This window comes from Meriones unguiculatus, chromosome 11 (genome assembly GCF_030254825.1).
Source record: "Meriones unguiculatus strain TT.TT164.6M chromosome 11, Bangor_MerUng_6.1, whole genome shotgun sequence".
Taxonomy (NCBI): Eukaryota; Metazoa; Chordata; class Mammalia; order Rodentia; family Muridae; genus Meriones; species Meriones unguiculatus.
Window position 1 is genome coordinate 40,500,240 of NC_083359.1, and position 20,870 is coordinate 40,521,109.

At 45.6% G+C, this 20,870-nt stretch overlaps 1 protein-coding gene across 6 annotated transcripts in view; it reads right to left on the bottom strand.

Annotated features, from left to right (window-relative positions):
• The window catches only part of Abca3 (ATP binding cassette subfamily A member 3), a 53,653-nt gene that overhangs the window by 26,360 nt on the left and 6,423 nt on the right, over positions 1-20,870 (bottom strand). The window contains exons 2-11 of one of the 6 annotated variants that reach the window (XM_060364020.1): positions 18,545-18,746; positions 16,004-16,108; positions 14,568-14,625; positions 14,197-14,461; positions 12,652-12,779; positions 11,255-11,420; positions 7,309-7,568; positions 5,522-5,638; positions 5,138-5,258; positions 4,035-4,208 (exon numbers count right to left, since the gene is read on the bottom strand). In XM_060364020.1, coding sequence (XP_060220003.1) covers positions 4,035-4,208; positions 5,138-5,258; positions 5,522-5,638; positions 7,309-7,568; positions 11,255-11,420; positions 12,652-12,779; positions 14,197-14,461; positions 14,568-14,621 — 1,285 coding nt within the window. In that variant the 5' untranslated portion in view covers positions 14,622-14,625; positions 16,004-16,108; positions 18,545-18,746. Of the gene's footprint in view, positions 1-4,034; positions 4,209-5,137; positions 5,259-5,521; positions 5,639-7,308; positions 7,569-11,254; positions 11,421-12,651; positions 12,780-14,196; positions 14,462-14,567; positions 14,671-16,003; positions 16,171-18,544; positions 18,747-20,870 lie in introns of all 6 variants that reach the window. The other 5 variants (XM_060364019.1, XM_060364017.1, XM_060364016.1 and 2 more) reach the window with 5 other exon arrangements.

Consider the following 20,870-nt stretch of genomic DNA (forward strand, 5'->3'; position numbering starts at 1 on the left):
TGTGTAGCTTAGAATGATCTTGAACTAATCATCCTTTTGGTTCCACTTCCCAAGTGCTGATATTACAAGTGTGTACTGTCACCCTCTGCTATTGCTGCGTCAGGAATGGAACCCTAGGTAAACACTACCAATTGAGCTACATCCCATCCCCTCGCCAACTTTCTTCAAATCTTGAACACAAAGGTAAGTTAAAAGAATCAGTAAGTTACATAACTATCAAAAGCTTGTGAACTAGAGCTGGAGAGATGGCTCAGAGGTTAACAGCAATGGCACTTCCTCTCCACAACCTCAGTTTGATGCCTAGCACCAACCTGGTGGCTAACAGACCTCTGTAATTCCAGTTCCAGGAGATCTAGCCCCTTCTTTTGGTCTCTGCAGGTAATGCATGCATGTGTACCATAGACACAAATGTAGGCAACACACACACAATAAATACATATTTACAATTTTAAAAGCTTATGAACTGAATATATGGGTTTGCATTTCATTGGTTACATGTATACATATACATACATATATGCATATGTGTATACACATGTACACAAATGCATACACATGTAAGATTTGGTGTTAGGTCAATGTAACCAATGAAACTGGGAGAACTCAAAACTAATGTGAAGCTCTACAAAGCTCATTATGATACACCAGTGTTGCAGCCTATGCAAGCCTGGACCTAAGTGTCTAACGGTCTACTGCTGGTTGGAGGACCCTGGATGGAAATGTCTCCTCTAAAGCCTTAGTGAATACTTACCCTCAAACAGCTAGAGATTGTTTTAAGAAAAGTCACTATGGCCAGGAGGTGGTGGTGGTGCACTGCCTTTCATCCTATGTGCAGAGCTGCTTGTTTGTCAAGCTGCTTAAGAAAGCAGTGAAAAACATGTTTTGACCCTGGCCTTCACCTTGAGACAGAGAAAAGAGGAAGTTTCACTAAGTTCCCTAAAACTTGTTTGCGTGACCTTGAACCATATCTGCTATAGGGAAGTAGTTTTAGAAAGCAAGTTCGGTAGTTCCACAAACTTCTTTCTTGTATTGATGTGACTTGTTTTTGCTTTGCCTATAAAAAGGAATTGTGGAATAAACTCACGCTGAAGTCTTACTGACAGCCCTCTCAAGCCCATCCTGTACATAGTGCGACTTTGCTTTAAATATTTCAATCCTCACTCCCCACTCAGGAAATGTCCGACTCTGCCGGCAGGCTCCGGCAATTCTACCACTTGGGAGGCAGAGACAGGTGGATCTCTGTGAGTTCTAGGCCAGCCTGGTCTACAGAATGAGTTCCAGAACAGCTAAAGCTACACAGAGACACCCTGTCTTGAAAAACAAAACAAAACACCACTATGCAACTTTGAAAAAAAAAAAAAAGAGGCATTATACAATGAGTTTCCTCTTTGGAAATGGCCTTTTAGTTTTTAATACTTCTAAAAAAACATTGATTTTTATTATTTTTAATTATGTGTAGGTAGGTATGCATGTTTGCATGTGAGTTCGGGTGTCTAAGGAGGCCAGAGGTTTCAGATCGCCTGTAGTTGGAGTTACAGACTATTGGGAGCTGCCTGGTGTGAATGCTTGGAACTGAACAAGGTCCTCTGAAAGAGCAGCAGGTACTCTTGAATATGGAGCCATCTCTGCAGGCTGGAAAAGGCTTTTTTAAAAAAAAGTACTAGAGGACTTGGAAGTTCTGCTAATTTACAAAGTCTACATTTTATCAGTAGGCTACTAATGCTAAAACACATAAACCTCATTTCTTGACCTCTTGATCTTCCTGCCTCCATCCCCTTGGTAATGGGACTGCAGACATATCTGTACTACCATATCTGGTTTTATGCAGTGCTACAGATCAAACCCGGACATTCATAAATGTCTGTTTTTGTTTTGTTTAATAAGACAGGGTTTCACTCTAGCCCAGGAGCGGAACTCACCATGTGGTTCAGGTGGCCTCAAAATCCCAACAATCCTGCTTCAACTTCCTCAGTGCTATAATTACCTTGATCGATGGCTTAAATGCATGGCTATAAGATTGTTATAAATTTAGTTCCTAGGGAAACAGTGTGAGAGATAGCCCTCATAAACGGACAAAGCTGTCATAAAAAGGTCCTACAGGAATGTTTTTTCTATCTCCTGCTTTGTGAGGGGCAACATTCATGGTGCCATCTTGGAAGCACCACCAAGCTCTTACTAAGTTAAGACTTGCTAGCTTCCAGAACTATGAGAAATAAATTCCTGTTCTTCACAAGCTACCCAGTCTCAGGTATTTTGTGATAGTAATACAAACAGACAAAGACATATGACCAGAAGAAATGAGAACATTTGGCCTAAGAGAACATCTAGGCAGGGAAGAGCCAAGATCATTTTAAATAATCCCAGGTGTGTCCTTTGAAAGGTGGATTATCAGCTGGGCAGTGAAGCTGGCTACTCACACATCCTCAACTCTCCTGCAAACAGGAGAAGTAGAGCCAGGTCTCAATCTATGGTTCCCTTTGCAGTGTTCTCTGTAAGAGGGGTTGGATCTATCCAGAAATCACATGGGGTTTTGCCATAAGAGGAGATGATGTTCAGAGGCTTGGAGCCCCTGAAATTCCAGTATTCATCATGGGCTTTACAAAAGTAGTGGTTCACAAGTCAAAGTCAGTCCCTGAAAGTGTTTTATTTGGCCTCCATGGTATTTCAAGTCACAAAATTTCATAAAAATCAGAAAAAGACTTTCCTGGGGCTGGAGAGATGGCTCAGAGGTTAAGATCACTGGCTGTTCTTCCAAAGGTCCTGAGTTCAATTCCCAGCAACCACAAGGTGGCTCACAACCATCTATAATGATATCTAGTGCCCTCTTCTGGTGTGCAGGTGTACATGCAGGCAGAACATTGTATAATACATACATACATACAAACAAATGTTTAAAAAAAAAAAAAGACTTTCCTGGACTATAACCGGTTTCTCTCTCAGGATTCCCTGCCCCCAGCACCAACTGTTGCAGGAGGTACTAGGGAGGATGACAAGCTAATCCTTTACTCACCAAAACTGAGAGCTGACTCAAAGACCTCAGAATTCCCTGGCCTTGAGATCTCTTGTGCAACAATTCTAGAAGTGTCAAGAAGAAAAAGAGCTGAAAAAGTCCCTCAGGGGACATAGGCACTACTGCCAATTCTGACGACTTGAGTTCTATTCCCAAACTCATGTGGTGGAAGGAACTCATATTGTGAAAGGAGAGAATGGAGCCTGAAAGTTGTCTGCTGACCACCATACATGCTCTATGGCACATGAATGTCCTTGTGTGCAAACACACATTCATGATAAAAAAAAAAATGTAGCTGGGCAGTAGTGGCACACTCCTTTAATCCCAGCACTCGGGAGGCAGAGGCAGCTGGGACTTTGAGGCCAGCCTTTTCTATGCAGTGAGTTATGATACAGCCAAAGGCTACACAGAGAAACCCTGTCTTGAAAAACAGTAACAAAACAAACAAACAAACAAAAACATAATTAAAAAGTTATTAAAGGGGATGGTAAGATGGCTTAAGAGCATTTGCTGCTCTCCCCAAAGGACTGGAGTTGAATTCCCAGCAGCCACATCAGATGGTTCACAATCCCTTGTTAACTCCAGCTGCAGGCACTCTGATACCTTTTTCTTGACTCTGTTGCGCCTTCACTCACATATGCACACCCCCTAAACACACACAAACACAACTGAAAATAAAAATGCATTAAAAAAGAAAAAACAGAAGTACGAAGAGACTATAAAAACCAATTGGTAAAATCCAGTCATTGGACAGAGCAGTTTGGATGACCACCATCTCTGGGCTTTTCAGCCCTTAGTTTTACTTGGTTTCTATTGGCATTATCTGAGCATCTTCCCCATCAGCCTAGGGCCAAGCTAGCTCTCTGTACACACACAGTGCTTGTCTGTTGATGAAGGCCTAGCTCAGGTGGTCCAGTCAGCTTGCTTTTTACCTGAGGTGAGTCCAACTGCTGGGAACCATTTTGACAAGATGCTCCCTGAGCTGTAAATGGTGATGTGAGGACTTATTAAGAACAAAACTCACCTTTGGCTTCAAATTTTCCTATGAGCTGGGCTCCCATTGCCATGGCAACATTAGACAGGAGACAGGACAAGAGCTTTTGACTCAGTGTCATCCAGTTGTACCGAGGAGCCACAAAAAAGTAGGGGGTATAGGTGAAGAAGTACAGGAAGCCACCCACGGCTGCTGCTATGTTGGCTGTGGGGAGAAGGAACATGGGGAGCCATAAATTTGCCAGGAGACTTGTAGGAGTGACAATGGTCAGAAAGAGCCCCATCCCACCCAAATCCCAGCATTGGGGGACTACAGCTTCTTCTGGCATTGTTAGGCCTCTCGTGCAGAACTTCTGCCCACCTGAAGCATACGCATACAAAAATATGCACAGATAAAACAGGCTGGCAATAGCTTGAATATAAAATAGCAACTAAACTACTATTATAAGTATGTTTTTTAAAACAATAAAACTACTTAATAAGGAGCTTGGGAAATCACAGTGTGGTATGGACTGACCTGAGACATACTAACTTTTAGAAAAAATTTAAAAGCATTTCAAGTTTAGAACTAAGGTTAATAACTAAGAGAAATGTAGTTTGTATAGTCTAAGCCACCTGAGGTCCAAAACCTATTGGATGCTTTCTCTGTCCGAGAGAAGGCAGCATGGGAGAAGACACAGCCAAAAACAAGCTGAACACAAAACTCAAAGAGCAGAAACAACCTTGAATGTACCAGCAATCACGGGGTGTAGGGGAAAGATAAAACTCTTGTTTCTAGTATTCTTAGCAGCTTACAGTGTGCACACTTGCCTTCTGCCAATTCCCCTTTGCCCTAAAGCACCCTGCCTCTCCTCTCTGGCCACACAGCAGGTGCTCTCTGTCCTCATTCACTGTCAAGATTCTTCAGGGGGTTCTAAGAGGCTCTTGTCATGGGCTTCACTATTTTCCTTTCTGCCTTTCCCTCGAACCAGTTATGTTGTCCCTCAGCCTTTCAGGGGTTCTCTCTTCCAACAATGTAGCCTCTGGATCATCAAAATACATATCCTTTGACCCCTTAACTTTGCACAAATCCCTTAGTTTCCCTAGACTTGGATTAGCTCAGTCCTCTGGTCTAAAGGGAACAACAGGACTCACCTTTACTGAAGAAGGTGCTGACCATGAAGCTGAAGGAAATGGAGGAGATTGCAAAACACACCAGGAAGGCCAGCACCAGGGAGGGATCGCTGTTTGAAAGCACTGCTACGTCCTTTTTCACCTGCGGGAGAGGCCGACCCAAGCCAGAGTGGCAAAGTCAGGCAGGGAAGGCAGAAATGGACTAGGAGGGGCCTAAAGGCCCAGGTCACAGGGACACTGCTGGATGGGAAGGCAGCCTTGCTTCAGCCAATGGGAAGTGCTGCACATCTTCTCCAGCAGGGGAGAGAGTTGCTCTAAGGTCAGTGACCATGAACGTTCTTCAGCCCGAGTGCTGGGGTCTCTGTGTCCCCTTCCTTCCAGAACCCTCACAGAAGCCACACTTACTTTGACACAGAACAGCAGGGTCATGAAGGAGACCACGATGAGGAAGAACAGGAAGAACATGAGGAACCAAGCACTCCAGTGTAGCCAGCTGCTGAGCCCCATCATGCGCATATACTCCTGCAAATGGGAGAAGGCATCACACAGCCAGGCCATCATCCCGTCCACATGCTGGTAGCTCTTCCCGACAGCCCGGTGTGTGCCAGTCTGCTCACACAAATACAGTGCCATATACAGAGCAGGAGGGGAGGCCAGGACACCTGTGCTGGAGAGCACATGTGAGGGGACAGAAGGTGGTGATCTGTCAGACTAGTTCTTGTCCAGCGGCTATCTTGGCCCTGTAGTGTAAGAGCATAGCTCTTTCCTACCTTTCATCACTGTCACATGCTGCCCTATTGGGGACGCTATCCCCAACAGTCAATTCAGTATTAATTGCCCTTTCTTCTCCTAAGTCATGATGGTCTGGCCCCTCCCCCAGCCCACTACTCAGCATGGCCTGGCTCTGCTCTGCTTCATGAGAGCTCAGTCCACCTTCCCACTGGGCCCACTAATCTCTGTCATGCCAGGAAATCCCCCTCTCTGCTTGTGCGTCATTTAGTCCTGACACAGGGACCCAATAGATACTAAGCTGGCAAATTCTGAATCCTTCAGGGATGTTTTGTATGCTGTGGAGAAGTTCCAAACTCCCAAGGTACGATCTCAAGTCTTCACTTTCCTTGGGCTGATTGCCAGAAGCCACGAGTGTGGCAGCTGGCTTTAAGGTCCAGAGTCACAGGCCTGGCCCTTCCCATATTTGGCAGACAGACTGTGCAGGCCACACTGACCACACTGACAGCAGCCTCCTGGGCTGTGACCAGTTTGTGGCTGGGGACATGTACTTAGAGACCTGGTTCATTTGCCTTCCACTTTGAAGGAGAAGTCCAAAACCCTTTCAGGGAAGGGTACTTTCTGTCTCTGCGGAAGAAGAGGGTAAGATGATGCAGAGCAACTCTGCCCACACCTTCCTGTTTATCAAGCTGTTGGGAAGCACCTGGAGGAAAGCTCCCACTGACCAATGCTGCCTATGGGTTCTGGGACTCTGAAGCTGAACTGCCAGGGGCTGAGTAAAGTAAAAATTCAGCTTTTTGCTGGCAGTGTGGCTCAAAGGTAGAGTGTTTACATTCCTGAGACCCTGAATTCCTTTTCTAGCACTGAAAACAAACAAACAAACAAACCAAAACAGAAGGATCTTGGAGGATCCAGGGGACAGGAAAAACATAATCAAAGTATATTATATGAAAAATTTTTGAAAGAAAAAAGTTAGAAAGATAATGTAAAACAAAACCAAAACCAAACAACAAAGAAGTCAGTGGGTGGTGGCACATGGCTTTAATCCCAACACTCAGGAGGCAGAAGCAGGCAGATCTCTGACTTCAAGACTAACCTGCTCTACAGAGTGAGTTCCAGGACAGCCAAGGAAACACAGAGAAACCCTGTCTTGAAAAACAAAAATCTGAATCAAACCAAACCCCCCAAACAATCAAAAAAAACAAAACAAAATGCAGCTCCTTGAGTGCTAATGGAGACTGCAGGTAGAGAGCACACCCACTATTTCAAAGAACTTGGGCCAAAGTGGGTGTCCACACTGTACCGGGCTCTTACGGTTCCAGCACACAGGATGGAGCCCTGGCTGATGGCAGCAGCCTTAAGACAGGCCAATTCTTTTGAGGGAGTCCTAGGGACCCACCACTGAGCCTGTGCCATTCTCAAACTGACTTGCTATTGCAAAGCCATGCACAGAGTAAGGTTACCTTTAGTTTTTTCTCTTTCTCCTGCACCACAGCCCGGATGATGGTGAGGGAGGTGTAGGTGACGCTCAGCATGAGCAGCAGAGGAAGCTGGTACTGGATGGCAATGAGGAATGGATCTGAGATGTATGGTGGGAACGGGAACCTTTTGGTGATCACCGTGAGCTTCTGGAACAGCTGGTGTGCAGAGGCGTTGGCATGGTAATGCATGATGGCTTTGTCTACAGCATGCTGCACTGCCAGGAAGCCTTCATGGATGTACCCTGAGTTCAGAAACAGAGGACAGCTGTGTCACGGGGCTGCCCACTAGAGAAGGACGCTTTTAACAGACAGGACTCCCCTGGGTCCACAGAGGTAGGGCCAGAGAAGGCAAAGGGTAACTGCTAGCCCACTCTGTGGGCCGCTAATAGCATCCGGCACCATGCAGTGGTCCCAAGGAGAAGAGAAAGCATGCCACATACTGCCCGGTGACACTTCTACTTCACAATTAACACAACCTTGATATAGGACTAGGGAGATAGTTCAGTGGACTCGAGTTCTTGCTACCTAAGCGTGAGAACCTGGGCTCGAATCTGCAGCACCCTCATAAAAGCCTCATATTCATGCCGGTAAGCCCCAGCACTTCAGGGTGGACTCATGCAGATCCTGGGCCAAATGGTGAGCCACAGGTACAGTGAGAGACGTATCAAAGGGGCCAAATGATAAAGCAGGACATTCAACATTGGCCTACCCATGAACATGTTCGTGTACACACACACAAACACACACGCTACACACCATACACATGTACACACTAATCACATTACATACAGTATATACTATACACTACACACACACCCAACACACTAATCACCCGATATAAACTTGGTGGGAGAGAGACCCTGTATGCCTAAAATTCTCAATAGATAAAACTTAGGCTAAATAAATTCCAGGAAAGAAAACACTAAGAGTGAAAACAGGAGACATAAGGATAACTTGAGGTGTGAAGAACAGGAAAGTACTTCCCATATTTGTTGAGAGCGCCAGGTCTTGAGTCTTGTCCCAGCAGTCTAAGAGTCAAGAGGAAGAAGCTAACGGCCCTGGTGCTAACTGTGGCTATAGCTGGAAGGTGGATGAGTTGAGACAGGCTGAGGCCCTTGTCCAAACCAGAGAGGATTTGGTGAGAGGCAGCTTGAAACAGCAGGTGTTTGTTTGTTTTTAGCAGCTCTGGTTGATGGGAATGTGACACCGGCTTAACTAACTGAGAATTAGTGTCTACAGGGCTGTGCTCTGTCCTAGGGGGTCAGGGAAAGTGTGCTCCTTCCCTTTTTCAGTTTGCAGTGATCATCTACAGTCCTTGGCTCACGGTCCTTCCACCTTTAAGGTCAGTAAGGCAGTTCCCCATGTTTGGCTGATGCTTTCTCCTGCAGCCTTTGTCTACTTTTCTGTTTGTTTTTTTGATAAGGTTTCTTTGTGTGGTCTTGGCTGGCCTTGAACTCAAAACAGATCTGCCTCCTGACTTCGAGGATTAAAGGCATGTGCCACCACTGCCTGGCTGCCTTTGTCTACTTTTAAGGCTCCTGCGCTTCCACTGGCTTCTGGAATGTAACTGGAATAATTTTGCTATCTTCAATCAGCTGGCCAGGAGGCCTAATTTTTCTGTGCCTCAAACATTCAAAGGTTCTAAATGATTAGGGTGGGGACAACTTAGGGATCATAAATTCGACCAACTTTAGCTGGCTCCTCTGGACCCCCCAAAGGGGTCTTAAAAAAGCTCAAAAGGAAAGGAGCCTGTAGAAGTAGCAAGCACAGTATCCTACGGCCTGAGAGAGAGAAACCCAAGGAAGAAGGTTTAGGATTAAAGAAGGTGGCCTGAGGTTCCAAGCTCTCAGCCTCATGACGGACTGGGGAATGGGCCACAGGCATGAGTGATTAGACAAAAACATCCGGAGACCCAAAGCTGTCTGGCCACCTGGGTTCCAGCCTCTAGAAAAGAGAATGGAAAAAACTAACCACACCTCTAACACAGGTTACCAAGTGCTGCCGTTCTTCTGTCTCACTCTGGTTTTATGATGGTGTCACCGGTGTGTGACAAGGCCAGTGCTGATGGAGCAATAATTCTCATCGGACACTTCACAGCAGCTAATGCTATCCTCAATGGACAGACAAAAACACTTAGGCCCAAGGAGCCACATAGCTGGTGAGGGGTTCAGCTGAGCACGGGACCCTGGAAACTTCGTCTTCCAAGTCACGCCTTCTCATGACGTTACTGTTCTCTACAAATGACTGTCTGTTACTTGCCACATACTGTTTTCTTGGGAGACTAGCATGGGGCTCAGCAGCTCATCACTATAAGAGTCTAAGGCAATGGTTCTCAACCTGTGGATTGAAACCTCTTTGGAGTCAAATATCAGATATCTCACATACTGAATATTAACATTATAAATCATAACAGTAGTAAAATTACAGTTATAAAGTAGCAACAAAATAATTTTATGGTTGGAGGGGTCACCATAATATCAGGAACTGTATTAAAAGGTGGCAGCATTATGAAGGCTGAGAACCACTGATCTAAGGCATGAAACCATCATTTTGTAATCTACCACTTTTCCATGAGGGGAAGGTTATGATTATAAGTAAAACCATGGAAAATATTGTTGTGCTGTGGGGTCTCTTGTTCTTTCAGAGTACTCTGGGGGGGGGGCATTTTTTTTAAGATTAAAAAATAATTTTTTTACATGAATAGGTGTTTTCCAGCATATATGTCTGTTTACCGTGTACATGCCTGGTTCACTGGAACAGGCATTACATATGGCTGTTAGTTATCATGTGGGTACTGAAAATCAAACCTGGGTCTTGTGGAAAACCGCCAGTGCTCTTAACCTGAGCCATCTCATCATCCCTGGGTCATATACTTATCAGGTGTTGTCAGTGAGTCTGAGGCATGAGCATCGAGGGCGAAAGTGGAATTAGAACTGACTTGCCGTGTGCCAGTATTGTAACCTTCCCCCCTACCCTTTGCTGGCTTTCATGAATCAATCTTTCTTTTGTTTGTTTGATTTTTTTTTTTTCAAGACAGGGTTTCTCTATGTAGCCTTGGCTGTTCTAGACTTGCTTTGTTGACCAGGCTAGGCTCAAACTCACAGAGATCTGCCTGCCTCTGCCTCCCTGAGTGCTGGAATTACAGGTGTGCAGCACTATGTCTGGCTTTCATGAATTTCTAAACAGCTTGGGAAAGTGTTTCAAAGGTTTAGACCACCATGCCTGGCTTATGACATTTTCCCTTTGTCAACTGCTGCAAATGTTTTTACTAGTCTTCTATTGGTGATAAGGCTTTTTCTTTTGGGGGGGCAAATTCTGAGTTTGTACATACCAAAATCTCTCAGATTTTTCCTCTAAGATTTAAATTTTTTTCTTAAAATTATTTTATGTGTCTGGGTGCTTTGACTGCATGTGTATCTGTGTGCCACATGAGTGCTTGGTGTCCGTAGAGGCCAGAGGACACTGGATCTCCTGGAACTGGAGCTACAGGTATCAGACAGCATGTGGGTGGTAGGGATTAACCCCCGTCCTCTGGAAGAGAAGCCAGTGCTCTTCACCTCCGAGCCATCTCTCCAGCCCCAGAATTTTTTTTTTCTTTTTTGAGACAGGGTCTCTCAGCTGGCCTGAAAGTTACTATTTAGAACAGGCTGATCTCTAATGCATAGAAATCTGCCTGTCTCTGCCTCTCACAAGCTGAGATTCAAGGCATGTACCACCACGCTTGGCTTAACACAAGACAGGCTTGAGGAACTACGCCCCAGCATTTGTCAGCCAGCACACTGGTGCGATAGGTGGCTGCAGCTTCTCCTGAGCTCCATGTCTACTGAGCAGCGGAAAGCCTCTCCCCTCCCACACCTCTCCTGCTCATCCTGGCTCACTTTCCAGATTTAAGAACCCGTCCTAGAGCATTAGCCTTAGTGTTTCTCACCGGGCTCCCCGCCGTCAGGTGATGAAGGCTCCCTTGGTCCTGGGCTTGGGAAGAGCGGAAAAAGAGATTTGGTGTGCCAGCCTTCAGTCTCTTTTAGGAAAATATTTCCTGTTTGGGTCCACATGTAATTTCTTCGTGAGTAACTGAACCGTAAGTGGTATTTCACCTGTGGAAACAGAATTGACAACCAAGCGTTCTGAAGGATGCAGACTGCAAAGTTGATGCCCGAGTGTCGTGAGGGTGTTTCCTCACTAGGATGGTACAACCAGGAACTCACCAAGCCCTGCCCTAAAATTACCCCACAAAAAGTCAGAGGAAGTCATTTTTTTTTTTTAATGATTTACTTATTTTTATTTTATGTGCATTGGTGTTTTGCCTGCATGTATGTCTGTATGAGGGTGTTGGGTTCCCTGGAACTGGAGTTACAGACAGTTGTGAGCTGCAATGTGGGTGCTGGGAATTGAACCTGGTTGCTCTGGAAGAGTCAGTGCTCTTAGCCACTGAGCCAGCTCTCTAACCCCAAGGGGACTCATTCTTCCCAGCATGGACAGGGGGACATGCAGGGTACTTTTGGGATATTATAGCCACTTCTCTTTTGTTACCTAGCAACATGAATACTCCCTCCCTGCCACTCCCCCCCCCTTTTTTTGTTTTGTTTTTTGTTTTTTTGAGACAGGGTTTCTCTATGTAGCCTTGGCTGTCCCGGACTTGCTCTGAAAACCAGGCTGGCCTTGAACTCACTGAGAACCTCCTGCCTCTGCCTTCTGAGTGCTTGAATTAAAGGCACGCACCACTGAGCCCTGGTTTTTTTGTTTTGTTTTGTTTTGAGGCAGGATTTGATTGTGTATCTCTATCTGGCCTAGAACTTGCTTTGTAGACCAGGATAGTGTAACCTCACAGAGATCCATCTCCCTCTGTCTCTCAAGTGCTGAGATTAAAGGTCTGTACCATCATGCCCAGCAATATATTTTTGATGCCACAGATGCAGGATCAATGGAAGGGCACCACCACCATGTGAGACAGTTGCTCAGTTTTATTACCACCCAGAAAGCAACTTCCTTTATTTTTTAGACATGCTTAAGTCCAAAACACATGCTATTTTCTTCCCTAGCCTTGGTTTTATCTAAAGAGGACCTGAGCCCTTTTATAAAACCCCAAAACGATAGTGACCTGAAATGATTGTCCAGGGTGGGTAGATTTTAAAAACTGTGGGCTCATAGGTTAACATCACCAAGGTCCCTTAGTAGAAACTGAGTACCATACTGGTCCCAGGGGACAGTTTAGTGTTTACTCTCAGGCAGGGGAGGTTAAGAAAAAGCATATTTCAGATGTAGTGGGATCTGAGGGGATACTGAGGTTCAGCACGGTGTGGTGTGTGTGCACGGTCAAAGTCTCACCGCCAGCGGCAGGGGGTCCTTGCTGTGATTGAAGGTGTGCTCAAATACCACGGCTGCCAGCACGTTGGAGGAGTGGTTGTCATACCGAATGTAGTCCTCAAAGTCCTTCTCGGAGGAAAAGCCGTGTACTGTGGACAAAGCAGCAAGCCACACATTGCCCAATCATCCCTGTCCCTTCAAAAGCCTGGGAATGCCAGGACACTTCAGATAAAAGATAGCATGCTGAGAAAATGGCCGAAAGCTCTGGAAACCCCCAAAACCAGAGTGGCTTTTGTTTTGGCAGAGACTTAGGTTGCTGCAGACAGCAGGATTGCTCAGGAGAGCTAAGCACTGGACAGCAGTCAATCTTACTGCTGCAGTTTGCATCAGGGCTTGCATCAGGAATAGCAGCCTGGCAGCAGGGCCAAGTCATAGAAGACTGTAACAGAACAGGGCCAGGGCTACAGTCGATGGCAGCCGCAGCGTTCTCCTGTTCTCTCCACCCCTACTCTCCCATGCCCCAATCACAGCAAGCTTTATTTTTATCTTATTTTGCCATTATTTTTAGACAAGTTCTCTCTCTACAGCTCTGGCTGTCCTGGCACTCACTATGTAAATCAGGTTGTCCTCGAACTCACAGAGACCCACCTGCCTCTGCCTCCCAAGTGGTGGGATTAAGCATGTGTACCACCATGCCCAGGGAGGCAAGCTTTAAAAACTGGAGTTCCTCAAATGACCTCTGTCCCCTGGCCTCCTTTTGTACATAGAGCTTTGCTGTAATCATTTGGTGGGGTAAAACAAGCTATAGAAAGTATGTGTCAACCGGAAGAGGGAAAAGGACAATAGTTTTCTCTTGAAAGCAAAGATGTATGAAAAGGCTAGCACACATCACCTGGGTGGTCCCCTCCACAGGCCTCTGGTGGCTTTATTCAGAGCAGTCTTCTTGAAACCCCATCCCACGAAGGTTATGTGTACTATGTACTCAAACTGTGTTCTGCTCTCAGAATTAAACAGCTTTGCTATCCCTGTTTACACAAGGTGTGACTGTGGAGCCTGATATCACCAACACTGCCACACATTTCTTCATTGTGCCCCTCAGCACTGGACAGATGGGAGGCCATTAGGCCTTTGAGTCCCATTTTGTAATGAGACAAGGTAGCCCAGGGATTAATAAAGGCATATGCCCAATATGATGAGTCACTGAGTGTGGACTCAGCTTTTCCTGTGTCCTGTAGTCTGAATTCTTCTTCTTTTAATGATCTATTTATTTATTTGTTTACTTGTTTTTTTATTTATTTATGTATTTGATGTTTATGGGTGTTCTATCTGCCTAGGTGCCAGAAGAGGGCTTCAGATTGTGTTATACAGATGGTTGTGAGCTACCAGGTAGTTGCTGGGAGTTGAACTCAGGACCTCTGGAAAAGGAGCCAGTGCTTCTAACCACTGAGCCATCTCTCCAGTCCCCGCACTCTGAATTCTATGCATAGCTTGAGGTAATAGTGTCACAAAGAACCAAACCATAAGAACCCTGCTAAATCCCCTGAGTCTCACCCCCCAGGGACTCACCTCTCATGTTGATTACTAGTTCCTTTTTCACTGTTTCTGTGATGGTCCTGGCAGCATCACTGTGGGAAGGGATGTAAGCGAGCTCCCAGCTATCCCCGGGTAGAGGGAATGAAAAGAACAGGGGCAGCTCCTGGATGTACTGGTCTGGGTAAACAGTGGCATTGGGCACATTCTCTGACTGAATCTTCAATCGAAGCCAAATCAGGATCCCAGAAAACAGTAGGGGCAGGAAAAGTTCCAAGACTGTCACTAGAACCTTCCGCTTCTGCAAGAGAAATGACCACCCAGTTGACAGTGGCAAGTGCTCTCCTTGCAGGCTCTCCCTGGGGGTCCACGAGATGATGGCCACGCCTCCTTGGGCCTGGACTCACCTTCAGAGTGTAGTTCTTCCAGAGGAGGAGCGCCAGCTGCCGCAGCACCACCATCTTCCTGCAGGCACAATGCCAACATCAACCAGAGACCAAAGATGGAAAACTGGAGTGCCATGAAAACACAGACCGTGGTTACCTGGGGAATAACTACAAGCCCTTTTCCTCCATATTTTCTTACCTTCCTTTCTGCCACCTTAATCTTACCCACTCCCTTAGAGGAAAGCATGCCATTCTGATGCTCCAAACGCCACTCTACGTCCAGAGAGAGCGCGCACACTTTGGGGCCACTGCCGTATTTCTCAACGCGCTTTGTTAAGTTTTATTTATTTATTTTTGTGGGCATGCTCATGTGCACACACAAATGCCATGGCCTACATGTGGAGGTCAGAGAACACGCAGGTGGCCTTTGTTCTCTCCTTTCTACCACGTGGGTTTGGAGGACGAAGCTCAGGCTTGGGGGCCAACACCTTTACCCACTGAGCGCTCTTGCCTGCCAACAGCAAGCTCTTTATGTGCTCTCCAACTGCTGCTGTGGTGTTTATTATTTGGCCAACGCCATTCAGATGCTGTAGTTACTATGTACGTCCCATTAAATAGCAAAATATTCTGACTTATAGAATTCCCACCCTTGACTGGCATTACTCTGAACTAATAAAGAACAGTAAAAGAAAACTCAAACTGGAGAGGGGGCTCAGCAGGCAAAAGTGATTGTAGCCAAGCTTGACACCCAGAGTTTGATTCCTGGGATGCAGGTAAAGGTGGAAGGAAAGAACTGACTCCTAAAAATTATCCTCTGACTTCCACACATGTACCATGACATACACTATATTAACCAAATAAATGAAATGAAAACTCAACTTAATGTCCTGGCTACAGGCAGTCTTTAAGACTTGAGAGGACTGTGGAGAGGAAGAGAAAAGCAGAGGCCTAGGACTGGGGCCTTCAATGGCCTTGCCGACCCAGGAGCCCAATGGATCAGACAGTTGTATAAGTGAAATCATCAGTCATCTTCTCTTGGATCTATGGGCCAGTTTTTCCTCTCGCTACTACCAAATCTTCACTACATATGACCAGCCCCTCTCTTCCCCACACCCCCCTTATTGAGATAGGGTCTTGCTATGTAGTCCAGGCTGGTCTCAAACTTACTAGATAGCCCAGGCTGCCCTTGACCTCACAGTGATCCTCTGCCTCAGCCTCCTGACAGAATTATAGGCACGTGCCATCACAGCTGGCACAAGAAAATGCATCCTAAAAGCATCTCTCCTATGTTACATACAAATGTTAACATTTAATTCTGGCACCCACAACCAGAAGAAAAATCTGCTAAGAGTTTATCAAACAAGTGATAGCGAATACAAAATTTATGAAGGTTGTTGACAACCTTCCTAGTTTTACTGCATTTCAACTATAAGAAGCAGAGACAATGAGCTGCTAACCTGCTGAAGAAGTAGGCGGTCTGAATAAACTCAGGTGAACCCAGCAACACCAGTCAGGAGGGTCCCATTCAGCAAGCTGAAGGCGTGGAAGTTCAGGTGTGAAGACTGGGCATGGGAGGGTGAGAAAAGCATCAGGGCTCCTGAGGAAGAAGCAGGGCTCCTGAGAGCTGCAAGCAGAGAAAGCACTTCCCAGCTCAGCTTCTCCAAGTGGGGAAAAGCCTGGATGACTCATGATGCGGAGTTTGAGTTCAGTTAATCAGCTCTACATTCATACTAATCAAACACCAACTCTTAGTCATATAAAGGCAAAACAGGGCACACAGATAATTCATGAATCACTCAACAATAAGCAAAAGCTAACATGCTTCTAACATAAGTACCTGGAGATTACAGAGCCCATGGGATGGAGAGATGTTTGTTTAAAGAAATCCTAGCTAGATGATAGTGGCTAATCCCAGCATTTGGGAGGCAGAGGCAGGTAGATCTCTGAATTTGAGATCCCAGCATGGTCTACAGAGCAAATTCAAGAACAGCCACCGCTACACAGAGAAACCCTGTCTCGAAAAGCCAAAAACGCAAAAACCAAAAAACAAATGAACAAACAAACAAACAAACTCTGTTTTTGCTTTTACAGTCAAAAATAATTACTATAAAGAATTTTTTTTAGGGCTACAGAGAAAAGCGTGGAAGTTAAGACTCCATACTGCTCTTGGAGAAGACCAAGTTCAGCATCCACATCAGGCTGCTTACAATAGCCTGGAAGTCCAGCCCAGGGGATCCAATACCTGGGCCTCCATCAGTACCTGCACTCAAGCATAAACACACACACACACAGACACACACACACACACACACACACACACACACAATTAAAAAAAAAGAAATCTAGAAACACTTTAAAAACTACACATCTTGCCTTTTAAAAACATAACTTGATTTATGCATTGAAGGTGGTGAAGAATTTTCACAAGACAGAAGTTTTGCAGTGTAGCTCAGGTTGTCCCCAAACTTGTGGCAGCAGCCACCAGACCCATTCTAAAATTTGGCATTTAATAACACGAGTAACAAATGAGAAATGCTATGACAGTACAAAGTGTTACTAATTGGCAACAGTACATTATCTAAATTTTTGTAATTTTAATTTGTAAGGGCTTCAGGCAACAGTTGTCCGTGAAGCACGTTCAAGGTGACAGTTCCACCCACAACAATAAATGTATGAATAAGTATATTTTTAAAACTTCACCAAAGCCAGGCACGGTGGCACACACCTTTAATCCCAGCACTTAAGAGGCAGAGGCAGGCAGAGCTCTGAGTTTGAGGCCAGCCTGGTCTACTGATTGAGTTCTAGGACAGCCAAAAAATAAAACAAACAAATAAACAAACAAAAAACCAACTTCACCAGGCCAGGAATAGTGATGAATGAATTTAATTTAATCACTTGTGAGGTAGAGACAGAAACAAGTAGAAATCTGCAAATTTCAGGCTAGCTAGGACTAGATAGTAAGACCCTGTCTGAAAAAATAAACAAAACCCAAAACCAAAAATGCAAAACAAAACAAAAAGACCCACAACCACCAAAACACAAACAATAGCAATAAACCTCCTACCAATGAGCTCTTTAAAAATTTTATAGATGATGACTAAAAAGCAGTGATTTAATGGCAAGGTAAGGTCTATGGTTTTTGTTGTATTTTGTTGGACTTTTTCGAGACTGGGTTTTTTTGTGTAGCCTTGGTTGTCCTGGACTCACTTTGTAGACCAGGCTGGCCTCTCCCTCCCTGAGTGCTGAGATTACAGTCATGGGCCACTGCACCCGGCTCCTGTGGTTATTTTTAAATGTTACTCCAGTTTTAGTTATTTATTCTGTACGTGTGCTGTCTGTAGGTGCAGGTCAGAAGACAGCTTAGGGAGTCAACTCTTCCCATCTCTGTGGGTTTCAGAAGTCAAGCTCGGGTCATCAGGTTTAACAGCAGTGCCTTTACCACTGAGCGATTTTAGCATCCCAGCTCTGTGTTTATGAAAGGTTTCCATAAACAGCTCAGCTGAGAAGGGAAGCAGGCTGCTCTGGTTAAAGCCAATCCAGACGGGCAGCTCATGTGACTGAGCTGAACGGTCTCTCTCCGTCAGAAAGGGATATAAAAAGGTCACAGTCAGAAGCCTCTGTGGCTCAGGAGGTAGCTCAGCTGGCAGCATGCTTGCCTAGGCAGCGTGCAGGATGCGCTGGGCTTAAGCCCAGACACTGTACAAACTGGGCATAATGGCAAATGCCTGGAATCTTAGCACCTAGCGGGTAGGGCGGTCAAGAACTCATCCTCCTCCACCACACAGTAAGCTCAAGGCCAGCCTGAGCTATGCGCAACCCTGTCCCCAAAAGGAAATAAAAATAATCTTCTGGTTAAAGAAGTAGATGGTTTCCTCTTTGGCTACTGTCTAAGAATATAAACACTCTCTTGCTTATTCCCATTCCTTTCAGGCCCAGAGCAGCAGAGGATACAAGCTCAGCCACCTCAGCAGACTGCAGAGGCAGTACCTGAGACTGACCTTAGTCCCCGGCAAGGTTGGCTGAAGGTGTTCCTCCAAGACTAAAGAAGTAGTGGCCTGGTGGCAGCAGTACTATGCAGAGGACTCTGGCGTGGAGGCAGTGGGTCCCTGGAGAGAAGCAGTAGTCCTAGGAAGCAGGAACGCTGAGGTCTTGAGGGACATCTGGAGCAAGGTGGGGCTCACAGACATGACTCTCTGGTACCTTTGGGTAGATGAAGGGTACTTAAACGTAATCTCAAAAATAACACAAAATACTGTTTACCAAGTTAAAAAGTAAAGAGAACAAAATGGGTTCCGAGTTTGTTTTTAAGGTCTAGGGACTGTAGATCAGCGGTGGAGCATTTGCCTAACAGTCACAGGAGCCTGCTCAATTCCCCCAGCAACACACACAAAAGGAAACTCCTAAAGCAGAACAGCGCTGACAATGGAGAAGTGCAGATCTACAGCACGCAGATTTACAGTGGTGCCTGGCACGACATGTTCTCGGCCTCCTAATATGGCGCTGGTTTCTAGTATTATTATCCTTGACAGATGGAGCAAAGGAAGAACCGGCCAACACCACACTGCAAGGTCAGCGCTTGACCAGAGCCTGTCTTAGCCTCTAAATCTGAGCTCTTAGTCCCTGCATGCCCCTATCTTTTATATATAGGACACATACTATGTATATTATATACATAAAGTAAAGTATATATATACCTTTTCTATTTTAGCCACGGTGAACACCCGTCTGACATTTTTATGTATCACTCCTAGAATGCAACATGACAGTCAGCCCCACCACCTCTTCGGTGCTTTAATTTGTTCCCATTTCCCCCAATACTCCGCTCATTGCTTTGTCCTTGCTAAGCCTTATCTGAAGTCTCAGTGAAGGACACATTTGCACTTGTGCAGGTTCTGTTTGAGCAAAGGCACTGAAAGGAGGAGATCCTGGAATTACAAAACCTGGAATACTTTCTGGTTTCGAAAGCCAGAGCATGAAAGGGAAGGAAGTTCGTTTCTTAGCACACTCAGCACTTGAGCGGCATGGAAGAGTACTTAGGAGTGGCGAAGGCTGAGATCTGAGAGCAACCTCAGGGAGGTGACAACTGCCAGCTACTCCAAAGCAAATACCAAGACTCATTGGTTACTTTAGCCCTCCACCCACTCCAAGAATCCTCTGAGAGTGTCCCACTGAAGAGGGCTCAGTTTGCTCCCTAGGAAACAATCAGAGAGAGAAGGCAGCCCCTCACTCCCACAGGCTTGTGTGCCTCCAGTTAAAGTATCAAACATTGCACAAGGCAGTGAGCACCTCAGTGTTTGTATCTGAAGTGGATGATCAAATGGGTATAAAGCAAGGGCTTATTTCTGAGAACTCTGTTGGCAGATTGCAGGAGTCCTGTCAAAACGGTCTTTCTCACAATTGCTCTTAGCTGAGGGCCTAGAGTGGTGCCAGCCCATGAGTACCAGGTGCACCTGCTCAGCAGCGAGCTGAAGTGCCAGGATTGAAACCAGGGCCCCATTCACACCAGGTGAGAACTCTACCACTTAGCTGCCACAGTAGCTTGCCCGAGCCCTGTTACCCGATTTCTTTGTCCCGTAGAAACGTAGGCAAGCATGGAGCAGAAGGTGCTGAGGGGCCTTCAAAACCAGTGAGTGAAATTGGACAGGGACCTGGTGTCAAGCAGAAAACCCTGGGCATCTCCTTCCACAATTCCATAGGCCTTAAGAAGAAAGAAACCTTGACAACGACATACACAGGTCTGTTGAGGTTGTTCAAGGGACTGACGGCCATGGCGTGTCACATACTATCATAGGTGTGTGTCTCAGTGGGCAGCGCCTACTCAGTGCCCTTCCTTCAGCATGAGGAAACACTGTGCCCTACTTGAGATGCTCTTAGGAAAGCATTCTATTACCAAACTGGAGAGTTACCAGCAGCCAGCCAGGACCAAAGGTCTGTGTGTGCATACTGAAGGTACTTAATTAATATTTGCTGACAGACTCTGTGGCTTCTTAAGATATGCAAAACAGAAAGCATTTATTCATTCAACAAACATTTTCCAAATGCTTACTGTGATGGGTATTTGTACAACATGCTAAGGATTTACTAGTGGACACAATAATGCTCTCAATCCAAGAAGTTTACAGTCCGTAAATGCTCGTCTCTCTTGTATCTGTTAGAAATTAAGTTAAGACAGTTTAGTTAGGGTTTCCATTGCTGTGAAGAGATACCATGACCATGGCAACTCTTTTGTTTTGTTTTGACTTTTGTATTTTGAAACAGGGTTTCTCTGTGTAGCCCTAGATGTCCTGGTACTAGCTATGTAGACAAGCCTGGCTTTGAACTCAC